The sequence below is a fragment of the Orcinus orca genome, chromosome 2 (genome assembly GCF_937001465.1).
Source record: "Orcinus orca chromosome 2, mOrcOrc1.1, whole genome shotgun sequence".
NCBI classification, from domain to species: domain Eukaryota; kingdom Metazoa; phylum Chordata; class Mammalia; order Artiodactyla; family Delphinidae; genus Orcinus; species Orcinus orca.
In genome coordinates, this window is record NC_064560.1 from 173,342,220 (window position 1) to 173,365,291 (window position 23,072).

Here is a 23,072-nt window from a genome sequence, read left to right on the forward strand (position 1 = left end):
GTATATGATTGTGAATCCAACAATACAATAGTTTTCTTTGTGATTGAATTAACTCAAAGGAGTATAACGAATAAACTGCACTCTTTAGTGCATCAACAATCACTGTGGCTATATCTCAGGCACTAGAGGTATCTAAGGTACATTTTTTTCATGCATTATTTTTGGACTATTTAATATAGCCAGATTTTGAATGGGGTTATGCTGCTTTCATATGCACCTAATTGAGGACAAGTTTTAGGAGTGGGGTATGTCTTTATCTGCTGGCAAATCAACCTACTATACTTTTTGTAACTCTGTTAATCTCACTTTCAAATTAGAATATTGAATGAATGATGTTGATTTCCTGGTTTTGTTTTTTTTTAGATTGAAAGCAGATTTATTCAGGGTGATACACACTCAATAGACAGAATGTGAGTCATCTCAAAGGGCAAGAGGGCCTATTTTTCTGTTCTTAAACTAGAATTTCCAAAGTATAAGAAAAAATTTTCATACTGGGTCTATCTAAATTGGTAACTTTCCTGTGTTTTGAGATTCTTTTTGTGGGAAGGGAATTTTTTGGCCTTGCTTTTGGTCAGTACTCTGGTTCAACCTTGCCCATCACCATTTATAGCTGTTTATTATTATTATTATTAATTTTTTGCCTGCATTGGGTCTTCGTTGCTGTGCGTGGGCTTTCTCTAGTTGTGGTGAGCAGAGGCTACTCTTCGTTGCAGTGTGCAGGCCTCTCATTGTGGTGGCTTCTCTTGTTGTGCAGCACAGGCTCTAGGCGCGTGGGCTTCAGTAGTTGTGGCACGTGGGCTCAGTAGCTGTGGCACACGGGCTTAGTTGCTCTGCGGCACGTGGGATCTTCCTGGACCAGGGCTCGAACCCGTGTCCCCTGCGTTGGCAGGCTGATTCTTAACCACTGTGCCACCAGGGAAGCCCTTAATAGCTATTTTATGAGTATCATCATGATTATATTCATAAATATTTCCATTTCTTAAGTTCAACATGTCTCAACTTTAAGAGAATGTAAGTTTAAATTAACTTGCCTAATATTATACTGCCTCTATGTGTGTATGAAAGCTCATTTTTGAAAATAAGAAGCCCATCCAACTGAAGCATTTCCCTTTAGCAGTTTTATATTTATTTATTTTTTAAATTTCTATTTACTTATTTATTTTTGGCTGCGTTGGGTCTTTGTTGCTGCATGCTGGCTTTCTCTAGCTATGGTGAGCGGGGGCTACTCTTTGTTGTGGTGCACGGGCTTCTCCTTGCAGTGACTTCTCTTGTTGCAGAGCACGGGCTTCAGTAGTTGTGGCATGTGAGCTCAGTAGTTGTGGCACGCGGCTCTAGAGCGCAGGCTCAGTAGTTGTGGCCATGGGCTTCATTGCTCCGCGGCATGTGGGATCTTCCCAGACCAGGGATCGAACCCGTGTCCCTTGCATTGGCAGGTGGATTCTTATCCACTCTGCCACCAGGGAAGTCCTATATTTATTTATTTATTATTATTATTTTTTTTTTCCTTTAGCAGTTTTAAAGTGTAGTTGAAATACAGGGCATGTGGAGACACTGCCTCATTGTTAACTTATACCCACTACAGGAAATACGGCCAGAGTTCTAAACCTCCAGTTCCAGACTATATTGGTCCTGATGATGAAACAACAAAGGAGTTTGGGTAAGCTCTCTTGACAAAGCAATGAACATGAGCCTGATCACAATGGTGGTTGTAGACATCTTATACATACTAGAATTGAGTGAGAATAACATAACAAGTATATTATTGTTCTGAACCAAGTTCCGTGTGTGTGGTTGTTGACAAGTCTTACTTTGTCATTATTGTAGGGATGAAAGTAAGCTTCAAGATCACACCTTCATCACCCAGCAAGTGCCAATCTTAGACTCTACTGGTGAACTGGTGATACCCAATATTCAGAAAGGATCACAAGAGTCTGATATAGTAAGGAGTCTGTAATCTAACCAAACAATATACATAATTGTTCCCCTTCCTCATGCAGCTTCCTCTAAGTCACAGTTCTTTTCTCTACTAGTTGGGAGCTCTCAGGGATCACTGAAATGAGTAATAACATTAGTGTGAGATTGTGGACATTTTAATAAACAATATCCACACTAAGGAAGACATATTTAATGCAAATGCTTATTTGTGCCTCTTTTAGTGTGGAAAACCTATAAATTGCCTTTTGAAATATATAGCCCAGTTAAAATATGTACTATCCTTTATGTAAGAATAAACATAGTGACCATGTAACTGTTGGCTTTGGACAGAGGTGGGAAGTCTGGGTCACTATAAGCTAGCGGACAAAGGCATTATAAGGAAGTACGGTACCATTAAAAAAAAAAAAAAGCCAGGTTTTCTTTTTAAGAGCTTTTTACTTGTAATTTGTTGTACATAATCAATTAGTACAATGTAAAATGTGAGAAATTTCCAGTGAGGCCACATCAGAGCAAAAAGAAAATACTGAATTTTTTAGCAGCTACTAGCATGAACACAACTGTACAGATTTTTTTCATCTAAGAAATTAGAAACTTTTCTGAGTAGCAAGTACCTAGCCAAATGAGTTGATTCCAATTAGAGCGGCACAATTCTGATTAGTTAGCATTTCTTAAAAAGTAATTTTCCTTAAATGTAAGGAAAACTTAGGAGTCTCTGTGATTATATTTAATTCCACTTGGAATTTAGACAATATGACCTTTTATTCAACCCAGCCTGTAGTTGTTGGACTGGATTAAATATTACTACCAGTTGTCAGCTGTGATAAGAGATAAAACAAGAGGCATTCTATTATGAAATTATAAATTTCTATTGCCTCACCTTTAGGCAGGCAAATCCAAAAAAAAAAAAAAGCGCCAGGAGGGTCATAAATGTATTTTATTAACGTTCAATCACCTTAAGTGATTAAAGATTTTGACATTCTATCCAACAGGTGGTAGTAATAAGCCTAAAATCCAGAATGCACAAACATTTTAAAGGTTTTTACCATCCTTAATTCATTAAATAACCCCCATGGAATAGGTTAGCATTATCTACGTAACTAATGAGGAAGCAGAAAAATAAATGACCTATGTCATCTGGCTGAGGACCAGAGACTACTCTATCAGAAATGAGAAGCCTTCTCCTAGGTCAATGGGTGAAGACCATATCAGAAAGACAGGATTCAACTGGCATGGTAGAGCAAAAAGACAGAATCTATTCCGTTTAGCACATAAATTTCTGTTCTGACTTAAAGTTGAGCTATAGCAAAGAAACAAAAAGCATAAAGACAGTTGAATTAATGGTAGCAGAAGAATCTGTCAAAGCATTTCTTTGACTACTTCACACATGGAAAGCTTTGAAATTTCTTAGGCCCCAGTTAATTACTTTACCTTAGGGTTCTTTCATTAAAAAGTATCACAGGGCTTCCCTGGTGGCGCAGTGGTTGAGAGTCCGCCTGCCAATGCAGGGGACACGGGTTTGTACCGGTCTGGGAAGATCCCACATGCCGCGTAGCAGCTGCGCCCATGAGCCATGGCCGCTGAGCCTGTGCGTCCGGAGCCTGTGCCCCGCAACGGGAGAGGCCACAACAGTGAGGGGCCCGCGTACCGCAAAAAAAAAAAAGTATCACAAATGAGAAATGCAGGCAAGAGGAAAGAACAATATAAAAATTTTGACAAGTAATATCAGGTTAGACTTACTTTAGGCAACAGTCTTGCACATACTTGGAGAACACTTGAGTCTGAAGGTTTTGAGCCTCCACCCCAGGAAGTAGGAATTTGGTTTTTCCCTTCCAAACGGGAAGAACATTTTTAGGAAGAATTTTTGTCTTGGAGAATTTAACAGTGTCGCCCAAGGTTGTATCTTTAAGGGTGGTTCATTTTCTCGGACCCTTTGTTACTCAAAGTAAAGTACTAGGAGTCCTAAGAAATGTTCTGTTCTTATACTGATTATACTGATTAAGTTCAGCATTAATCTGATTTCAAAGCTAAGAACAGTGGTTAAAACTTGTTTACAGAAATGCATTTTGGAAGAGAAAAATATTGTAAAACATGTAGTGAATGTTTCTTCAGTTTCTGATTCAGCCAATGAGAAACTGCCATTAATCACTTCTCAATAAACATGAGATCCTGTTAAGCATCAAAAAAAAAAAAAAAAAGAGTCTTGCTCACTTTCATGGTTTGGAATACCCCTTGATTTCTGGGCCTGATATAACTTTTGAAATCGTTTTCTAAAAAAATCCTGTTGGCATCTGAATTAATGACTGAAGCATTAATTGATTGCTAAAGCAAACCCTGAAATTTAACGCTTGGCACACACCACAAAGAGTTGATTTATCCAATGCATACTGAGGTATCCTTGGGAAGTGGTTTTAAGGAGCAGGAACAGTGACAATGATAGAATTAGTGGTCATGAGTCACTAGGACAAAGTGGCATTCAGCAGAAAAGACAGAAGCAGTTGTCACATCTGTGGGATAAGTAGAGATGGATTATATCTTGTGTGGTGTGGGATAAATGAGAGGCTCAGCAAAGCTTCACAGAGAGGCCTCACCCACTGGCATTTATGTGGGGCTGTGTTTGACGATCAACCAAAGGGTGAATTATTTTTGACCTATTTCCCCATACAAGAGATCCTCTTCCTTGGAAGATCGTCTTTACACACACTAATGTTCCCTTCCTTCAAGTCATCAGAAAAGGGGAAGATTTTTAGAAATCAGGTCTAAGCTCTTATTCCAGAGAAGCATTTCACAGTTAGAACAGTGACCTCAAAAATAAAATTATGAAGAGCAAGTGAAAATCTGGTTTCAGAATTACACTAGGAGTCTCCCTATTAACTACTTAACAGGGGATAATGGTCCTGTGAAAGATTTTAGTTACATAGTGTTCCAATCCCAGGGATCTGATCTGAGCAAAGTTGGCAGTTGGAGTTGGTCAAGAATAAAGGGCAATTACTCAGGATGGACTGAGTCCAGAACAAACTCATTTCTAACGGCCCATGGTAGGCATGACTACAGCAGGTGAGGAAAGAGAAGCATCTTCTTCTTTCCACTGTGAAGTAACAGTTTTTAGCTGAGTGTAGAACTGGATGCCCTAAAGAGAACAAAGAAAGAAAAAAAAAAGAGAGAAAGAGGGAGTTATCATATATGCCTGGGGGTTTCATGATTCCTCTTTTAATCACTTTTGAAGGAGATGCTATGAAATGCTATTCACGTTCCTACTGGAGGAATAGGTGCAACCAAAATTAAATATATTGCTCATGAGATAATTTATGTAAAACATTTAGCATATTACCTGGCACATCTAAATGGAAAAATTGAACAAGGTAAACTATTAAACTTGTATTTATATTATAAGAATAGGCTTGAGTAAAAGAGAATAGACTGCAGATCTAACACATAAAATTACTAGCAAGCTAGAAGGATACTGTTAGAAAAAAACACACCAGCTTGATTAAAATACTCTTCTAGAATTATTAGACAAAATCTGGGCAATGTTAATATAGTGAAAACAACTTTAGAGATTATTACATACTTCCAATATAAGATACAACTGAAGTTTACATTTTATTATGTAAGAATGATACTTTTATGTCTTCTTTCCATAGTGCAAAATAGCAATTTAAGTACCTAAGGATTTAAGACTTCAAACTGTATATAAGGTCAGTCTTTTACTCTAAGAAGCCTCACTCACCAGAGTAACTTACAGTAATTAAACAAAGACATAGCAGGAAAAAAACTCCAAAACTGACAAACTATTTTAAGCAAGAGTTTTACTCTGCTTCCCTTGAAAGAAATTTTTAATAGTATCAAACCAGTCAATTTTACAAAAGCTGTGACTAATGCACAAACTGGATAATCCACCTCCAAACAGTGTTTCTTAACCAGCTGGCTACACGGTCAGAGCCTGCTGTGTAATCCCACTGTTAATTTATTATTAACCTATAAAAGGGAGACCTGTATAGAAAATAAGTAACTTTTTACTGAAGGTCCCAAGATGGCTGTATTTCTGTGGGACTACAAAGAACTTTCACTAGCCCATTTGTCCAACACGTATTTGGGTACTTGCTCTGTGCCACGTTCTGCAGATAAGTAAATAATAATTACAGTGTGATGAGAGCTTCTTAACCTGGCTTAAATAGTCCTACTACATGACTTGCCTCTGCCTACCTCTCTAACCTCATCTCTTACCACTGTCTTCCTTATTCACTCACTGTGCTCCAGCCCATTTCTGCTGTTTGAACATGCCATGCCTGTTCTTGCTTTAGGATATATGCACCAGTTGAAGGATGTGATAATAGTGGTAATTTGGTTCCAGATCTGCTCTATTTATTTATTTTTTGTTCGGTGCTGCATTTATATAATTTTTATTATAGAATAGTGTTTAATATACAGAAGGTGCTCAATAAAATTTTTAGTAAATGAGTAACTATTACGGGAGCAATGTGTGCAGTGGGAGCACATGAGGACATACCCAACCCAACACTGAAGGGGATGGTGATGGTCAGAGGTGATTTTCTGGAGGAGTCCACACTTTAAACTGGGGGTTAACAGTCAGATGAAAAGGGGGGAGAAACGGGGGATACAGGAAGAGAGGGTCACAGGCAGAGGAGAGGACATATACAAAGGCTTGGATTTACTCATGCTCTTTCCCAAAAACTCTGTTGCCTTGAGTTATTCAGGAATTGGCAAAATTTTGTTAACTTTTATATCTTTTCTAGGGAAACTACTGACTTGTTCCTGAATATGTTCAAGAAAGTTTCTTAGAGGAAAAATATATTTTTTAAAGTCACCTGTTTGCCATAGAAATTGGTGTCTCCCCTGAAGGAAGCTCGAGAGCCAGTGAATGAGAACATTGGCAAAGGCACTGGAATGGGCACATTCACCCCAACCTAAAGCAGAACAAATCCATGTCAAATACTAAGAAAAACAAAGGAACTTTCCATTCAGAAGCCCAAATGCTTGGCATCAGAGAGACCAATTTTAACTACCCACCTTCCACCCGATCCTGCATCCCATGAGCTTTTATTCCTGAGGGAGATCAGAGGGGCAGTGACTGATCGCTGTTTACCTTCTCCCCTTACATAGGAAACAGTAAATGGCTACAAGAATATCCTAAGAATTCTGTTCACAAACCTGTCCGACATCTACCAGGTGGGAATATTTCCGAGCAGTGGCTCCATTGGTGGTGAAGATGGCAGTTCCATTTCCATATGGGTTGTCATTTACGATCTTGATGGCTTCATCCAAAGTGTCTGTTTCCAGAACTACAAGAACTGGGCCAAAAATCTCCTCTTTGTAACAGGTCATATTTGGCTGCCAGGAGTGATGTAGCAGAAAAGAAGTCAGTATTTCTTGCTTATTTGGTACTTTATTACCCAGTTGCTTAATGAACAGCTTTTATGTTAGTAATAATCTCTTTTCATTTTAAATCACCTATTAAAAAAAGTCCTTTCTTGCTGTGTTCCATCTTCCAAGCTACCAATCATAAATAACTTGAAATTCCTATTACTGTAACTATATAACTACACTCCTTTTCTTTAAGCACTGTATTTTTAGGTCTCACGACCCATCACTAGCTTCCTGTTTTATGCCTGTATTACTTGTTTATCCAATTGTTATCTTACTGAAAACTACTTGAAAATTCATTTTTTGAATAAATCAAATATATATTAAAAACACCACAGGCGAATTTTTCTATTTAAAGAAATCCTGTGCTAAGTTTTCTGTAACATAAACAATCTATTCTCATTTGTTCCTTTGCCTCCCAAATGAGTCTGTACATTTTTATTTTGGTATCAGGTCACATTAAACATTGAAAACATCTTTTACCACTGCAGCTGGTCAGCTGTGTTTGTTGCTGGTAAGTGGATTTTTCCTCAATGACTCTGTGGCAAGAAATCTCATAATTTCTACTACACTTAGATTCAGCTCTTGACTATTCAGGATTATAATAGGATTAGTGGGGAGATCTGAATTTCAAAAAAACTCCTCAATATAGTCATTGAGGAGTCATTGTCATTTTAGCTGAGCAACTTTCAGTTTTGATAAACAAAAATTGACACCAATTCTTTTTCTTTTGTCACTTTCTGGTGAAGATGTAGGTATTCAATAACTATTGGGGGCTGATATATTGATGGAGACACTGCAATAGCTATAAGCTAGGCAGTAAGAAGGAGCGGGAAGAAGAATTTAACATTAAACAAGTAAGAAGTATAACATAAGATAGGAACTGGCAAAATAATGGCCTGTGAGCTGGAGTGGCTTGCTGCCAGTTTTTGTACAGCCCACAAGCAAAGAATGGTTTCTACAATTTTTAAATGGTTGAAAAAAATCAATCATGACACCTAAAGCTATATGAAATTCAAATTCCATTGTCCATAAATAAAGCTTTATTGGAATAAAACCACACCATGTTAATGGCTGAGTCGAGTAGTTGTGACAGAGACTATTTATCCCTGCAAAGCCAAAAATATTTACTCTTTAGCTCTTAAGTTATCCAACCACTGGTATAGTGGAAAGAGGTTGGAAGTCAGGAGGGGAGACTCATTCAGACTTGAGATAAAATAACTGAGTAATTCTGGCAAGAGATGAGGTCTCTAGTCATTAAGTGTCTTCATTTATAAATTAGATGAATGAGGTGCCTTTAGCTAATTTCACAAAATTATATATTTGCAAAATAAATAATCCAGAGTTGTTCACCTTGGCATTTGAGATGATGGTTGGCCCAACAAAGTTCCCATTTTCATAACCTTTGACTTTAATATCTCGCCCATCAAGAAGGATGGAAGCTCCTTCCTTTGTTCCACTATCAATCAGATTGCAGACTCGCTCTTTTGCCTGGGGGGTGATCAGAGGGCCAAGATCAGCTCCAGGCTGGTCTCCTGTAGAACAACACAAAAGTATTTAAGGTCTTCATTAACATAAATTATGAGTGCTAAATAAAGATGAATCAAAATGACAAGTAGTACAGTACAAAGAGAGACAATGGAAAGAATAAACATGATTGCTCCCACTGGACAAGGCCAACGCGAAAATCAAGAGTTTAGTGCCACAGATGCAAAGTCTAAAGAAGCCGGGCAGATAACTGGTTACCTGCATTGACTCTCAGCTTTTTGGCACGCTCTACCAGCTCCGGCAGCCACTTCTTAGCTTCTCCCACAAGGATTGCTGTTGAAAGAGCCATGCAGCGCTGACCAGCGGCTCCAAATGCTGCCCCAACGAGCTGGTTCAGAGTATTTTCCTTATTGGCATCTGGCATGACTACCCCATGGTTTTTGGCTCCCTAAGGAAATACAGAAAGTACATGAATCTTCCTTGGCAAAATACAATTTGGCTAAGAAATTAAAGAACCTGAGATTTCAGATGAGAATTTAAGGAAAGGGCTCGAGAATTTATCCTGTGTTGCTTTGAAAATAGATTTATTATCATTTTGATATTGCTGAAGTACTGGTAACACTGAGTAAGTCTCCAGGTTACTTTTGCTTCACTTCCTCAGCTGAAAAGCTGATAGGTGTTTATTTAGATCAAAACCATTATCAAACGCCCCCCCACAAAAACAAAACACTGCCTCAATCACGTTCGGTCAAATTGACAGGCTAAACACTGCATCCAGGAGCCAAGGACAACTCCCTTCTCTTTCCTAAGTTAGCTAGGAAAGAATCTGTTGTTTGTCAGAGGTTCCAGTTATATGAAGAGCAATGTAAACATAGAGCTGCCAGTAGCCAGCTGAAAGGCAAAATAGGAGGTAGGGCTCCTGATACACAATTTCCGGAAAGAAATTCCCCCAATTGGCTTGCTTCTAGATACACAGCCTCATAAACTTCTATGTGGGACTGACATATGGTCATTTCCACATGTTTCCAGGTACAGCTATAGTTGAGTACATAAATAGATACCATGTCTGCTACTTAACTGTATCCCATTACACATAGTATAATGTTAGACACAGAATACATTCAAGAAATATGTAGTGAACTGGGAGGGGCATAAATCAAATTGGCCAAAACACATCCAGCCATGAAAAGAAACAAACGGGCATATCATGAACAGTCTCCAAGCCTATACATAGGTGGCTACCCTTTTTGCAACATTAGTGGAAGGGTAAGAAAGTAGCAACTGGACATTATATTTAGTATCAAAGAATTGCCAAGTATTTGGCGAGGAGCTAGTCACTAAGGAACAGCAAAACTATGCAGCCAAGTAAACCACACTCATATATCATACAGGGATATCTGGCTCTTTCCAGAGCCTTAAATAGTCTGGGCTCTTAGGGAAGATCATATCTTTGACATTAGTAGTTAGGATACGCCTTAAAGGCAGGAGGGATGGGGTCTAGCTGGAAGAATGGTTGAAGGAAGAAACAGGGCCAGAAGCAGAACTTGGCAGTTACTGCTGAAGCCCAGAGAATTTGAATATCATTCTTAAGGAGAAATGTGACTTTATCACCAAGATTACCTGATTAAGATAAAAGGTAATTAAAGTGACAGAGAATAAAACTCATCACACTGTTCATGGTTAAAGGGAAGACAACCAGGATGAATTGTGAATAAAGAAACACTGGCATTAGAGTGGGATGAGTGGCCCCTCTGCTGAGGGGCTTTTTCTGGGTAATTTTAATACATATAACAGAATTTGGGGGAAAAAGGAATAAGAAGTTACCATATTGGCTTGAACTCTCTTGCCATGTCTTGACCCTCTCTCAAAGATGTACTCTCCTGCCCGGTTGGATCCCACAAAGCTGATTGCTTTGATATCAGGATGATCGCAAATAAAGTTTACAGCTTTAAGAAGAAAATAAATGATTACCACAAAGGAAAAAAGGGCTGTGGGATTCTCAGCAAAGCAAATTTCTCCCTTTCTCACTGTTATGAATGAGAAGTTTTCATACTTTTGTTTTTCTACCCTGGATTCCCATTTTGGAGTTCTGTCCTTGTTCTCTTAAATTCTTTTTTTTTTTTTTGGCCATGCTCCACCGCTAGTGGGATTTTAGTTCCCCGACCAGGGATCTAACCTGCGTCCCCTGCAGTGGAAGCGAGAAGTCTTAACCACTGGACTGCCAGGGAAGTCCCTCTCTTAAATTCTTTAAACTACAAATCTTATTTAACCTCTTCTCTTTCATTATTTTTCCCACTTGCTAGTCCAGAATTTCTACTTTTAATCTAACTCTGAAGGCTACAACTCCTATTTTCCTCCAAAATAATAGCCTTTCAATACTCAACTCTTCCTTTTGTCCTTTACGAATGTGATATTTCCTCAACTGTCACTTATACTGGGACTCTCAGATACTACTGTGCCCTCATGTGAGAGGCAATAGAGCATAGTATTTAAAAGTAAAAACCAGGGTCAGCCTTCTTAAGTATACACATCCCGACTTTGACAGTTTCTAGCAACGTGACTTTGGGCAAATCACTTAATTTCATTATACCTCAATTTTCTTATCTGTAAAATGGGAAAATAATAGTACCTAACTCAAAGGGTTGTTGTAAAGACTAAATGAGATAATATATAGAAGGCATTAGGAACAAATATATAGAAGGCATTAGGAACAGTGCTTGAAACACAGAAGCACTTTTCAAGTGTTAGCTATTATTATATGAATCAGAAGGACTTCAGTACCTCTGAGATCTATAAAGTCTGAGTTAAATAACCTTATAAATTCTCTCAATATTGAAATGAAAACTTCTCTTTAATCTCATCTGTATCTTGCCCTAACCATATTTCTTTGTCCTAATGTATTCTGTAGGGCAAGAAGCACCGCTACTCCCCAGTTAGTTACCTTAGCACAGAGGCGGCAAAACAATCAACAAACATTATCTTCAAACATGGAGGTTACTACTAGTAAATCCCTTCATCCCTAGGTTCTTCATCCTAAAACACCCCATCACTGACTCAACACCTTGATTTTTTGGTATCCAGATTAAGTGCCATGTACAGAGGGGCAGTTACCTTCATGTTGTCCATGGATGACATTCAGTGTTCCGTCAGGGGCGCCAGAGTCCTGAAGCAACTTGGCAAGAAGTATAGTTGCTCCAGGGACTCGCTCTGATGGTTTCATTAGGAAGGTATTTCCACATACCATGGCCATGGGAAACATCCAAAGGGGGATCATGGCAGGAAAATTGAATGGAGCAATGCCTGCACACACCCCCAGAGGCAGACGGTAGGAATAAAGGTCCATGTCTTTGGTGATGGATGGCATGGTCTCTCCCAGCATGAGGGATGTCACACTGCAGGCATGCTCAACCACCTCTGGAACAGAGAGAAGGAGCAGTCGGGCCACCAACTCTCCACACTGTGCACTATTTAGTTTTGTCATGCTCTAGTCAGCCCTGAGTGGCAAGACCAACGACAGAGGGAAGAAACACTGACTTGCCGTGTGAAGGGGTTGCGTAAAGTGAGATTATCTGAATGGGAAAAAGAAAGTGCAATACATATACCATTTGGAAGATCATTTGAGTAAAATAATGAATGAAGTAAACCAATCCCACAGATACCTGAGTACTGTCATTTCCCATAAGTATTAAAAAAGATATCATGGGATAGCAAAATCTACATAAAGGAAGAAGCAATCCCCCATCTGGGGTCTTTGCCTCTCATTTTCCTTTGCTTCTTCCCAATGTCCCTGAACTCCCCATGAGGAATCCCTGCTTACGAAGGCCTCGAAATACATCTCCTTCGGCATCCGCTAGGGTCTTCCCTTGTTCCAGCGTGATTAACCTGGCAATTTCTTTCTAGAGAGAAAACACACAAATAGAAACCAACGCAAGGATGTGCCTCCTGTTAGTTCTCAGGCAGCCAAAAAAGAATAAAAGTCAGGGAGAAGTACTATGAGGGAGAGAGCCATGATCTATGTCTCTCTGTATTGTACAGTTAGGGAGAGCAGCTAAAAGTGCCTCTATGAGAGTGACAAGTATCCCCTAGGCAACAGTTTGGAAAATTATACCATTCAGATTTCTTACCAAGTTTTCTTTAATGAGTTGTTGATAGCGGAGCAGGACCTGCTGACGGCTTAATATTGAAGTGTCTGCCCATGCGGGAAAAGCACGTTTGCAGGAAGAAACTGCTGCATCCATTTCAGCCTTGGTGGCTTGAGGGACCCGACCAATGACCTCATTGGTGGCCTGATGGAGAAAGCAGCACATCAGGGACTTCTCTGGTGGTCCAGTGGTAAAGAATCTGCCTTAGGGCTTGCCTGGTGGTGCAGTGGTTAAGAATCTGCCTGCCATTGCAGGGGGGACAGGCTTGATCCCTGGTCTGGGAAGATCCCACATGCCGCAGAGCAACGAAGCCCATGCACCACAACCACTGAGCCTGCACTCTAGAGCCTGTGAGCCACAACTACTGAGCCCACGTGCCACAACTACTGAAGCCTGCGCACCTACAGCCTGTGCTCCGTGACAAGAGAAACCACTGCAATGAGAAGCCCGCGCACAGCAACAAAAAGTAGCCCCCGCTTGCCTCAACTAGAGAAAGCCCGCACGCAGCAACAAAGACTCAACGCAGCCAAAACTAAATAAATAAAATAAATTAATTAAAAAAAAAAAACTGCCTTACAATGCAGGTGGCACAGGTTCGATCCCTGGTCAGGGAACTAAGACCCCACATGCGGCGGGGCAACTAGGCCCGCGTGCCGCAACTACTGAGCTCGCGCCCCTCAACTAGAGAGACTGCGCACCACAAACCACAGAGCCCATGTGCTCTGGAACCCGCACACCACAATTACAGAGCCCACGTGCCCTGGAGCCTGTGAGCCATAACTAGAGAGAAGCCCGCACGCTGCAACAAGGATCCCACATGCCTCAACGAAGATCCCGCGTGCTGCAACTAAGACCTGATGCAGCCAAAAATAAACAAATAATAAATAAATCTTTTTTTTTTTTTTTAAAAAGCAGCACATCATCCTTTGTCCCTGCCCCACCTTCTTCATTTTTCATATAGTCGCAGGGGCAGCGCCATGTGCTTCACAATAGACACCCTGGTCCCTATTTTCCCACCATGTTCCCAGAATTCTAGGCTAGTTAAATTTAAGTCCCAAAGCAGCTTTGCTTACGGGGTTGTGGATGTCCATCCATTTGTCACTTTTGGATTCAATAAATTTCCCATCAATGAAAAGCTTTACAGATGGCTGGGGAAAAAAAAAAAAAACACCACAAAACTTTGTATTAGTTAGTTGCTTTACTTCTCTCTTTCACAAAGAGAAAAGGAATTGGGGTTGATAACTGAATTTTCTGCCCTCTAGAAATGTTAGCACTAGGAAAGAGATATACAATATACTTGTCTATAGTGCTTATTAATATGGGGCAGAGCCTCTCAATACTGTGATCTCTCTGTAAATGGGAAATTCCCTGCTAATCACACAGTGGAACTTCACGAGTAAATATATGCCACTGAGAAGCTTATACTAAAAAAGCAGTAGACTCTGTGTTAACAAAGATTAGCTATTAGGACGTCTTGGCCCAGCTGACTTTCTGTCACGTTACCATGAGCATGCATTACCTTTATGATCAAAAGATTTTAAAAGACATTTCTATCTGTGTAGTTTTTCTGAGAAGTAGCTTGTTTTCATTAAATTTTCAAAGTGGTCTGTGGGCCAAAAAAGGTGAAAGATTACTATGTTACAGTATGTGCATGCTTCTATATAAACAGGATTTTGAGCACCAGTCCTTATATATCGGGTTTCGTTACTGCAAATGGCTGATAGACAGTAGGTCTGTAAAAACAACTCTAAAGGTTGTAAAGAAGACAACCTTTCTGGCAGGCTCAAGAAAACCTCTAGAAGCCAAGAAAATGTATCTTTTGACACAGTAATCCTAATTCAGAAGGGAAAGAAGAAAACTACATAAATAAATGTTTGTTTTATAACACTGAAAAACAGAATGAGTCTAAATGTTATCTGGAAAAATTATTAGTTAATTCAGGCTATATCTACTTGATAGAATATTATATAGCCATTAAAAATCATAATCATAAAGACCACCATGCAATATTGTAAATCCTTACAACATAGTAGACACAATATGAGATAAGAAAACCAAGATACAAAATTTCAGATAAACTCTGATCATAATTATGTAAAGAAAATAAATGGGAATACCCCCAAATTATACTGGATTCCTTCTCAGAAGTCAGCCTTTATTACCAAATAAACTCACCACTGAAGATGAAGAGAAGGAGGATGCTACGTGCCAACTGGAGTTCACCTTGGAAGAAACCTGGGAGGTAAAAGAATGGTTATTTTGATAAATGAGAGCAGAAAATTATTAAAAATTTAGTGAATGGCTACTATATGCTTAACATTATACTAGTTACTGTGGGTATATGAAAAAGGACTTGGTGTTTGCTCTCAAGGGTCATACAGGCTTTATAAAGAGAAAAGTTGTGAGACTATGAGACACAGCAAACTATGAGAGAACAATAAACCATAATGATCACGTGCTCAATTTCCAGGACAGTCCTGGTTAAAAAAATATTTTTTTGTCATTAGACCATATTTTTCTAATTTTTGGCCTGGTACATGTAGTCACCATAAATCTAAAAATAAGAAAACACTTAGGATGGTGTCTAACACAATAGGTGTTGAATATAAGATAGTATATAACCAAGTGTCAAATGTATGTATAATACGCCCACACAAATACTTAAAACATGAATGTTCATGGTAAATTTATTGGTAACAGCCTAAAATTTGGGAACAACGCAAATGTCCACAATTGGATGGGTGAATAGGGAAACTAGTATGGTATATCCATATGTTGGAATACTACTCAGCAATAAAAAGGAATCGACTATTGATATATGCAACATGGATAACTATAGTAATTATACTGAGTGAAAGAAGTTAAGACTTAAAAAGAGTATATATGGTATGATTCCATTTATATAAAACTAGAAAATGTAAAAGGTAATGTCAGAAAGCAGATGAGTGGTTACCTAGAGACGACGGAGGAGGAAAAGAGGAAGGGGGTAAGAGAGAAACGTTTTGGGGCAATGTGTTCACTATCTTGATTGTGACGTCTTCACAGGTGTATACAAATATTAAAACATCAAATTATACACTTTAGGGCTTCCCTGGTGGCGCAGTGGTTAAGAATCCGCCTGCCAATGCAGAGGACACGAGTTTAATCCCTACCCCGGGAAGATCCCACATGCCGTGGAGCAACTAAGCCCGTGCACCACAACTACTGAGCCTGCACTCTAGAGCCCACGAGCCACAACTACTGAGCCTGAATGCCACAACTACTGAAGCCTGCACGCCTAGAGCCCGTGCTCCGCAACAAGAGAAGCCACTGCAATGAGAAGCCCACACACCACAACGAAGAGTAGCCCCCGCTTGCTGCAACTAGAGAAAGCCCATGCACAACAACGAAGACCCAACACAGCCAAAAATAAACAAATAAAAAAATTATACACTTTAAAATATGTACAGTTTATTTTAGGTCAATTTTATTTCAATAAAGCTGTTTTTCAAAATGCCACATGTGGGCTTCCCTGGTGGCGCAGTGGTTAAGAATCTGCCTATCAATGCAGGGGACCTGGGTTCGAGCCCTGGTCTGGGAAGATCCTACATGCTGCGAAGTAACTAAGCCCGTGTGCCACAACTACTGAGCCTGTGCTCTAGAGCTCTCAAGCCACAACTACTGAGCGCACGTGCCACAACTACTGAAGCCTGCGTGCCTAGAGCCCGCGCTCCGCAACAAGAGAAGACATTGCAATGAGAAGCCCGCGCACCGCAACAAAAAGTAGACCCCGCTCGCCACAACTAGAGAAAGTCAGCGCACAGCAACGAGGATCCAACACAGCCAAAAATAAATTAAAAAAAAAAAAAGCCACATGTACCTAACAGGAAAAGAATGTGTTATACAGGTAATAGGATTTGATCAGGAAATGGCAGGGGTCGGAGGGATCAGTTACAATAAAGTTACTCTCTAAAAAAAAATAGTTTGTATATATGCTATGCAAGTTGATATAAGAAATACTGAAGTCTAATCAAAGTGAGCAAACTAAAATAGTCAAGACTGCGTTGTAAAAGGAAGCTGCAATCTAATAATCTATTACCTTGTCTGAAGAGAAATCATGTTAACCAAAGAGTTTAGGGCTGCATAAAGTACAAGAATTTGTTTGTGTGCCTGTAGCACTGTCTAGAGGAAAGGGTGCTGGTCCTTTGGGCCAGCAGACAGTCCTTCCAAATGCCTGGTCTGCTTCCTCTCCCAGTCCCCACAAAAGCTATTTCAAACCATCAACACTCTCCTGGAGACCACCATGTCTTACTTATAGTCACGTTCCGAATACCAACACAGTACCTGCTACACAGTAGGTGTTCAGTAAATATCTACTGAACGAAAGAAAGGTCCACTGGGCAGCTTATATTGCCTGACTGTCCCCCACCCCAGACTTGGTTAGCTGTCCTTTTTTGTACTCCATAGCAGCCAATATTTCCCCTAAGAGGTTACCTGTCTGTGTTGTAATGACCTAGTTACTTGTTTGTTACCCCAAAGACTATAAATTCCACGAGGGCAGGCACTGAATCTTGTTTACCTACTTTACAGAGTAACTGAGATCAAGCTTGTCCAGGTATGAAAAATAGCTAGCAAGTAGTTGGTGCTCATTACATGTTGTTATTACTATAAATACTTATTTGCTCACACTCCTTGCTATTTCAAAACTTAACAATTCTCTTAAAATTTTCAACTCTGTTCCTTTCCTTCTCACTCTTAAGAGCTGATCTTGCAGATGTAAACTATTATATATAGGATGGATAAACAACAAGGTCCTACTGTATAGCACAGGGCACTATATTCAATATCCTGTGATAAACCATAATGGAAAAGAATATTAAAAAAAGAATGTCTATATGTGTATTACCGAGTCACTTTGCTGTACAGCAGAGATTGGTACAACATTATAAATCAACTATATTTCAATTAAAATTTTTTTAATTAAAAAAAAAGAGCTGATCTTATTTTTTCTACTTCAGCGGAAACAGAAACCATCAGATGGGAACTTCCTCAACTTCTTACCAGTAAGCCTACAAAACTGACCAATACCCATCATTTCTTCCTTTCTTCCTCTTATAGTGGAGAAGGTAGCTACCAAGGTTCACAGGGACAGAGTGACTGGGAGACAGAGGTGCACAGAGGTGGACTGACTGAAGAGGTGTCTGTCCTGTAATCTAAGACTAATCTCTGCACCTGTGCTCTGAACTGTTCCTCCTGCCTCGGACACCTCCATCAATGATCCTTTCTTTCCTGTACCTTAAACCTCTCTCCATCCAATAGCCAGAGTTCTCTATACCAATTACCTCCCCATCTCCCACTAACTCTTCAATCAGCTCCAAGCTTTATGATTGAACACGAGTGACTTCCTCCATACCATGGACTCTTCCGAGTCCTTCTTGTACTTGACCTCTCAGCAGAGGTGGAGAGTTATTTAATCATGCCCTCTGTCTGAATCCCCTCTCCACTTGTATTCTGTGATGCCCTGGTATCTTTTCTATTTCTTGGGCCACTTTTTCTATGCCTTCTATGCTGGTTCAGTCTCCTATACCTGGCCTCTAATGGTTGAGTTCCTGAACAAGGAGTTCCTGAACTCTCCTTGGGTGATTTCATCAACTCCAGTGGCTTAATTATCTAGATCCTGGTGATGCCCAAATCTGTAATTCCTCACCAGAATCTTCCTCTTCAGGTAATACCTACATAACTGTCTTCACCACATCTCTACTTGGATGTTATTTAGGTACATGTTGAAAAAGCTGACCTCATCTTCCTTCCACCAACCGGCTCTGTTTCCTATAGCCCACCTTTCAGTAAATGGGGCTACTATCCACCTAGCTGCCCAGCCAGAAACTTGAATGTCACCCCAACTCCTCCCTCTCTCTCCCCAGTGAATCAAACAAGTCCTGGCAATCTGTCCTCCCAGAAGTCTTTGAAATGCACCCCCTTCTCTCCACCCCTCCTACCCTCACCGAAGTCTATACCATCATTGTCTCTCACCTGGACTTCAACAATGGTTTCCTAACAGGTCTCCCAGCCTCCATTCTTAAACCTTCTGAATCTAGTTTCCACTCCATAGCCCGAGGGTCTTTCTAAAACACAAACCTGGTTAGATCACTCCTTTGTTTAAAACCTACCAATGGCTTTCCATTGTCCTTGGGATAAAGACTCACCTTGATGTCGCTTAGAAGACTCTACATAGTATCTTTACTTCTCTAGTTTCCTAGCTTGTTGCTTTCCTCCTTGCTCTCTCTATGCTCCAGCTGTTCAGAACATGTTTTGTGCTCTCATTGCCCTTGCACATGCTGCTCCCTCTTGCCTGGAATTGTTTCATCCCATTTGCTTGGCTCACGTCTATTCCTTAGCTCCCTATCACTTTGGGTACAGGTACAGGTACAGGTCAGTTCTGTAGGCTTGCTAGCAGGAAGTTGAGGACATTCTCATCTAATGGTTTTTGTTTCCTCTGAAGTAGAAAAAACAAGATTAACTCCTGTGAGTGAGAGGGGCAGTAGCAGAGTTGGAAGTTTTTAAGTCTCAATCTCTGGTCTAGGCTAAGTACCTGATTATGAAGTTCATAAAACACCCGAATTCCTCTATTTCTCATATCGCACTAGGGAATAGTAGCTTATTTAATTATTAAGTCTCTCTCCCTTAGATCACTAGATGGTTGTGTCCTAAGCCCCTAGCACCATTCCTGGACTAGAGTAAGCACTCAGTAATATTCTGCAGAATGAAAGAATGAGTACACATCAAGCAATTGTTGGATATTAATTTTGTTTCATGTAAATTCTCTTACAGGGCAGAAAATGCACGGATAAGCCAACTGGAGCATTCTAGGTCACTTAGGTTTTTTTTGTTTTCTTTTTAAAAAAAATATTTATTTATTGGCTGTGTTGGGTCTTCGTTGCTGCATGCGGGCTTTCTCTAGTTGCAGCGAGCGGGGGTTACTCTTCGTTGCGGGTGCATGGGCTTCTCATTGCAGTGCCTTCCCTTGTTGTGGAACACGGGCTCTAGAGCACTGGCTCAGTAGTTGTGGCGCACCGGCTTAGTTGCTCTGCAGCATGTGGGATCTTCCCGGACCAGGGATCGAACCCGTGTCCCCTGCATTGACAGGCAGATTCTTTTTTTTTTTTTTTTTTTTGCGGTACGCGGGCCTCTCACTGCTGTGGCCTCTCCCGTCGCAGAGCACAGGCTCCGGACGCACAGGCCCAGTGGCCATGGCTCACAGGCCCAGCCGCTCCGCGGCATGTGGGATCTTCCCGGACCGGGGCACGAACCCGCATCCCCTGCATCGGCAGGCAGACTCTCAACCACTGCGCCACCAGGGAAGCCCGACAGGTGGATTCTTAACCACTGCGCCACCAGGGAAGCCCTAGGCCACTTAGTTTTATTTTGTCAAGAGGGTATAAAAGGCACTGCATCTGGTATAATAAAACATTATCATATAGTTTTGAAAGGTTAGATCTCCTTTCTTTTCTTCATTTTCCAAGACACACTCATTAGTACTGTTGCTGAAAAAACTATCCTATGTCCAGTCACACCAAACTCCTTGTTCTCTAGATGTTTATTTCATACTTGCTATTTCCTTTACCAGGAACTCTCTTCCCCTCTACCTAAAGGCCTCCTACTCTTGCAATACTTAAACCCAGATCAACCCCTTTTGGAAGCTTTTCCTGAATTGCACAGGTGGAATTTGGGGCTCTTTCTCTAGGTTCCTACAGTACTGTGTGCACTCTTACTGTTTAGCACTTATCATTGCATTACAATAGGGGGGTTTTCAGTGAATATTTTACTTACCTCTCCTTTCCCAAAGCTTGGGACAGTGCCTGACACAGAAAGAGATGCCAAGATGTAAGTCCTGAATTCTCAGCCGCATTAGTTACTAGTTGGGAGACTTTGGATGATCTTTAGTGTCAGGTAACTTACTTCATTATATTAATTCTAATCTTCACAGATATTCTTAAAACTAGGAAGTGGTGGTGCTGGGATAGAACCCAAGTATGATTGTGCAGCCTGTGCTCTTTCCACTGCATCACTGAAGAAAGTCATTGAGTCACTTCAGACCAGTCTTCTTATCTTTAAATGGGAGTGATAATATCTTGACTGCCAGAATCTAGACTACTCTTTACCAAAGTGTCATGTTACAGTAACTCCTAGTTGACTTAGAATTACTATCTCTGTTCTTTCCAGGTCAACTCAGAAGTTTCTTAAAATGAATCAGAAAACAGTGTCTATTTCTAAAATAAAGTACTTGGGAAGGGAGATTCTTTTCCTTGATGCAAAGGACAAAACAGCTTCTTAAGGCTCTCAATGACTTGTGATGGCAGAGGAGGCAAAGGAAAAAAGTCAATTTCAGTAGAAGAGTTTGAGGAGAAGTTGGTAATGGAAAGTATAGGATGGAAACTTTGTTTCTCTACTACAAAAACAAAAAACAAACAAACCTAGAAAATCAGAACTAGGATCACATCAAGAAATATGAGGAAAGCCAGATCATTTGACAAACCCTTCCAACCCATTCTCCACAATGTCCCATTAAATAGCATATTTAAACAGGAATCTTTGCCGACTCTGCTAAGAATCTTAAAAATGCATGGTCTCTGCAGTAGAACTCACTGAAACCTGGTAAATACTAATATTATATAACAGCCCAGCAATATAGAGGAAGAAGTTCCCAGGCTGGATATAATGAGTAAGGGAAGCAAAATTGCTTCTTGCAGGTTCCAGAATGTTGCCTGTAGTAAATCTTGCCTCATAATCGAAGTCCTTGTAAGGCTGTGAACAACGGGGGGTTGCGGGGCGGGGGGGGGGGTGGGGGTGGGGAAAGGCTATGCACAGAGTTGTAAATCACAGGCCTCAGGCATGGAGCTTCTGTATCTCCTATTCTTAGGCTGGCTTCAGAGAGTACCTAATCCCCCCACCCCACCCCCACGGGCAGAGTTGAGTCAGGCTAGGAGCTGACTTGGGGGTGGGAACTTGGAACTTAACACTTCTTGTCTTCCTTGGCTCCCATTTTCTATCACGTGCTTTAGAGATGTTTCGTCCTTTGCATATGCTTGGAACAAACTGGTAGCATTAACTATGTGTCCTTATTCACGGCCAACATAAACACTGTAACTTTGCTGAGAGAAAGTTAAACTCAAAGTCTTGGCAAGCAAGGGCACAGCCCACAGCCTGTGGAAAATACAAAGAGCCATAGCTGGGGAAAATAGCTCAGCAAATGGCTGCTTTGAGGGAAAACCTAGTGTACACTTCTAGAAGGAGATTCAAAGTTCATTCACTGACCCTCGCCCCTCGTGTGCCTCCTACCTCCGCCTTTACCTCGGACTGTAGACAGTGAAGGGAAGGGTGGGGGAAGGGAACAATCTGGATGCTCCCGGCAGGATGCTAAGAAAGGTGACCAGAAGGGGAGTTTTGGGGGCAGAGAGGTGGCTGGGGCAGAGAGGTGGCTGGTGCAGAGGTGAAAGGGAAAGACGGTGGGCCGACCGATAGAGGTGAGGGCAAGAGAGTGACGGCAAGGGGCGAGGCAGGGCTGGAGGAGGAGAGTGGACCAAAGCCAGAAAGAGGGAGTCTCAAGAATAAAAGGGAGAGGGGTGATAGTCCAGGGCTGGATCCAACGAAGGCGGATACTGAGTAAGGTGTGGGACAGGGCCGCACTGGTCCGATGGGCACAGGAGGGTCAGCCATGAAGGGGCTGGCTCAGAGAGCGGACGGAAAGGACCGAATTTCTAGTTTCGCGACCCCTTGGCGCCACCCTCACTCGCCTGCAGGATCCGGGCCCGCATTGCCGCCGCCGCCGCCACCGCCGCCACCGCCGCCATGGCTCTCGGTTGCGTCTTCTCAGCCCCCCGCACCTCTACAGTCTGAGTCTGTCCACAAGCACTACTGCTGCCAGGCCTCTCCCCTCCATCCTGCCGCACCTCCTCATTGGTGGAAAGGACAATTTCCCCTAGCCAATCACTCGTCCTAACACCTGACTCCGCCCCCTCAGTCCCAGACCTGGGGGTATGCGATTGGTCAGAAGTGATAGAGCTCTCGCCGCCCCCCCTCCACCTCAACAAATTCTGTTGGCGGAGGTAGGGAAGACGCCCCTGACTTGGGTACTCTATATTGAGC

At 41.2% G+C, this 23,072-nt stretch overlaps 2 protein-coding genes across 10 annotated transcripts in view; one reads left to right on the plus strand and one right to left on the minus strand.

Moving 5' to 3' along the window:
* Nucleotides 1–7,649, plus strand: part of BBOF1 (basal body orientation factor 1) — a 39,949-nt gene extending 32,300 nt beyond the window's left edge. For 2 of the 7 annotated variants that reach the window (XM_049706772.1, XM_049706775.1), the window contains 3 exons: nt 1,583–1,657; nt 1,825–1,939; nt 5,577–5,631. In XM_049706772.1, the coding sequence (XP_049562729.1) occupies nt 1,583–1,657; nt 1,825–1,939; nt 5,577–5,594 (208 nt within the window). In that variant the 3' untranslated portion in view covers nt 5,595–5,631. Of the gene's footprint in view, nt 1–363; nt 2,374–5,576; nt 5,632–6,689 lie in introns of those variants that run through there. The other 5 variants (XR_007475933.1, XM_049706774.1, XR_007475932.1 and 2 more) reach the window with 5 other exon arrangements.
* ALDH6A1 (aldehyde dehydrogenase 6 family member A1) lies at nt 2,351–22,844 on the minus strand. Of its 3 annotated transcripts, none has more exons than XM_004262230.4 (12): nt 22,721–22,844; nt 15,123–15,182; nt 14,021–14,095; nt 12,930–13,091; nt 12,623–12,701; nt 11,917–12,219; nt 10,630–10,751; nt 9,064–9,253; nt 8,671–8,852; nt 7,105–7,284; nt 6,762–6,860; nt 2,351–5,062 (listed from the first exon to the last, which is right to left on the minus strand). In XM_004262230.4, exons 1-12 carry the CDS (start codon nt 22,775–22,777, stop codon nt 4,958–4,960), a joined length of 1,614 nt encoding a protein of 537 aa, XP_004262278.1. In that variant the 5' UTR covers nt 22,778–22,844; the 3' UTR covers nt 2,351–4,957. The 3 variants fall into 3 exon arrangements, with proteins under 3 accessions (XP_004262278.1, XP_033255864.1, XP_012391629.1); XM_033399973.2 differs by lacking the exon at nt 22,721–22,844 and adding an exon at nt 21,945–22,651; XM_012536175.3 differs by lacking the exons at nt 12,930–13,091; nt 14,021–14,095; nt 15,123–15,182; nt 22,721–22,844 and having other exon boundaries at nt 11,917–12,374; nt 12,623–12,692.
* Nucleotides 22,845–23,072: the final 228 nt, after the last annotated feature.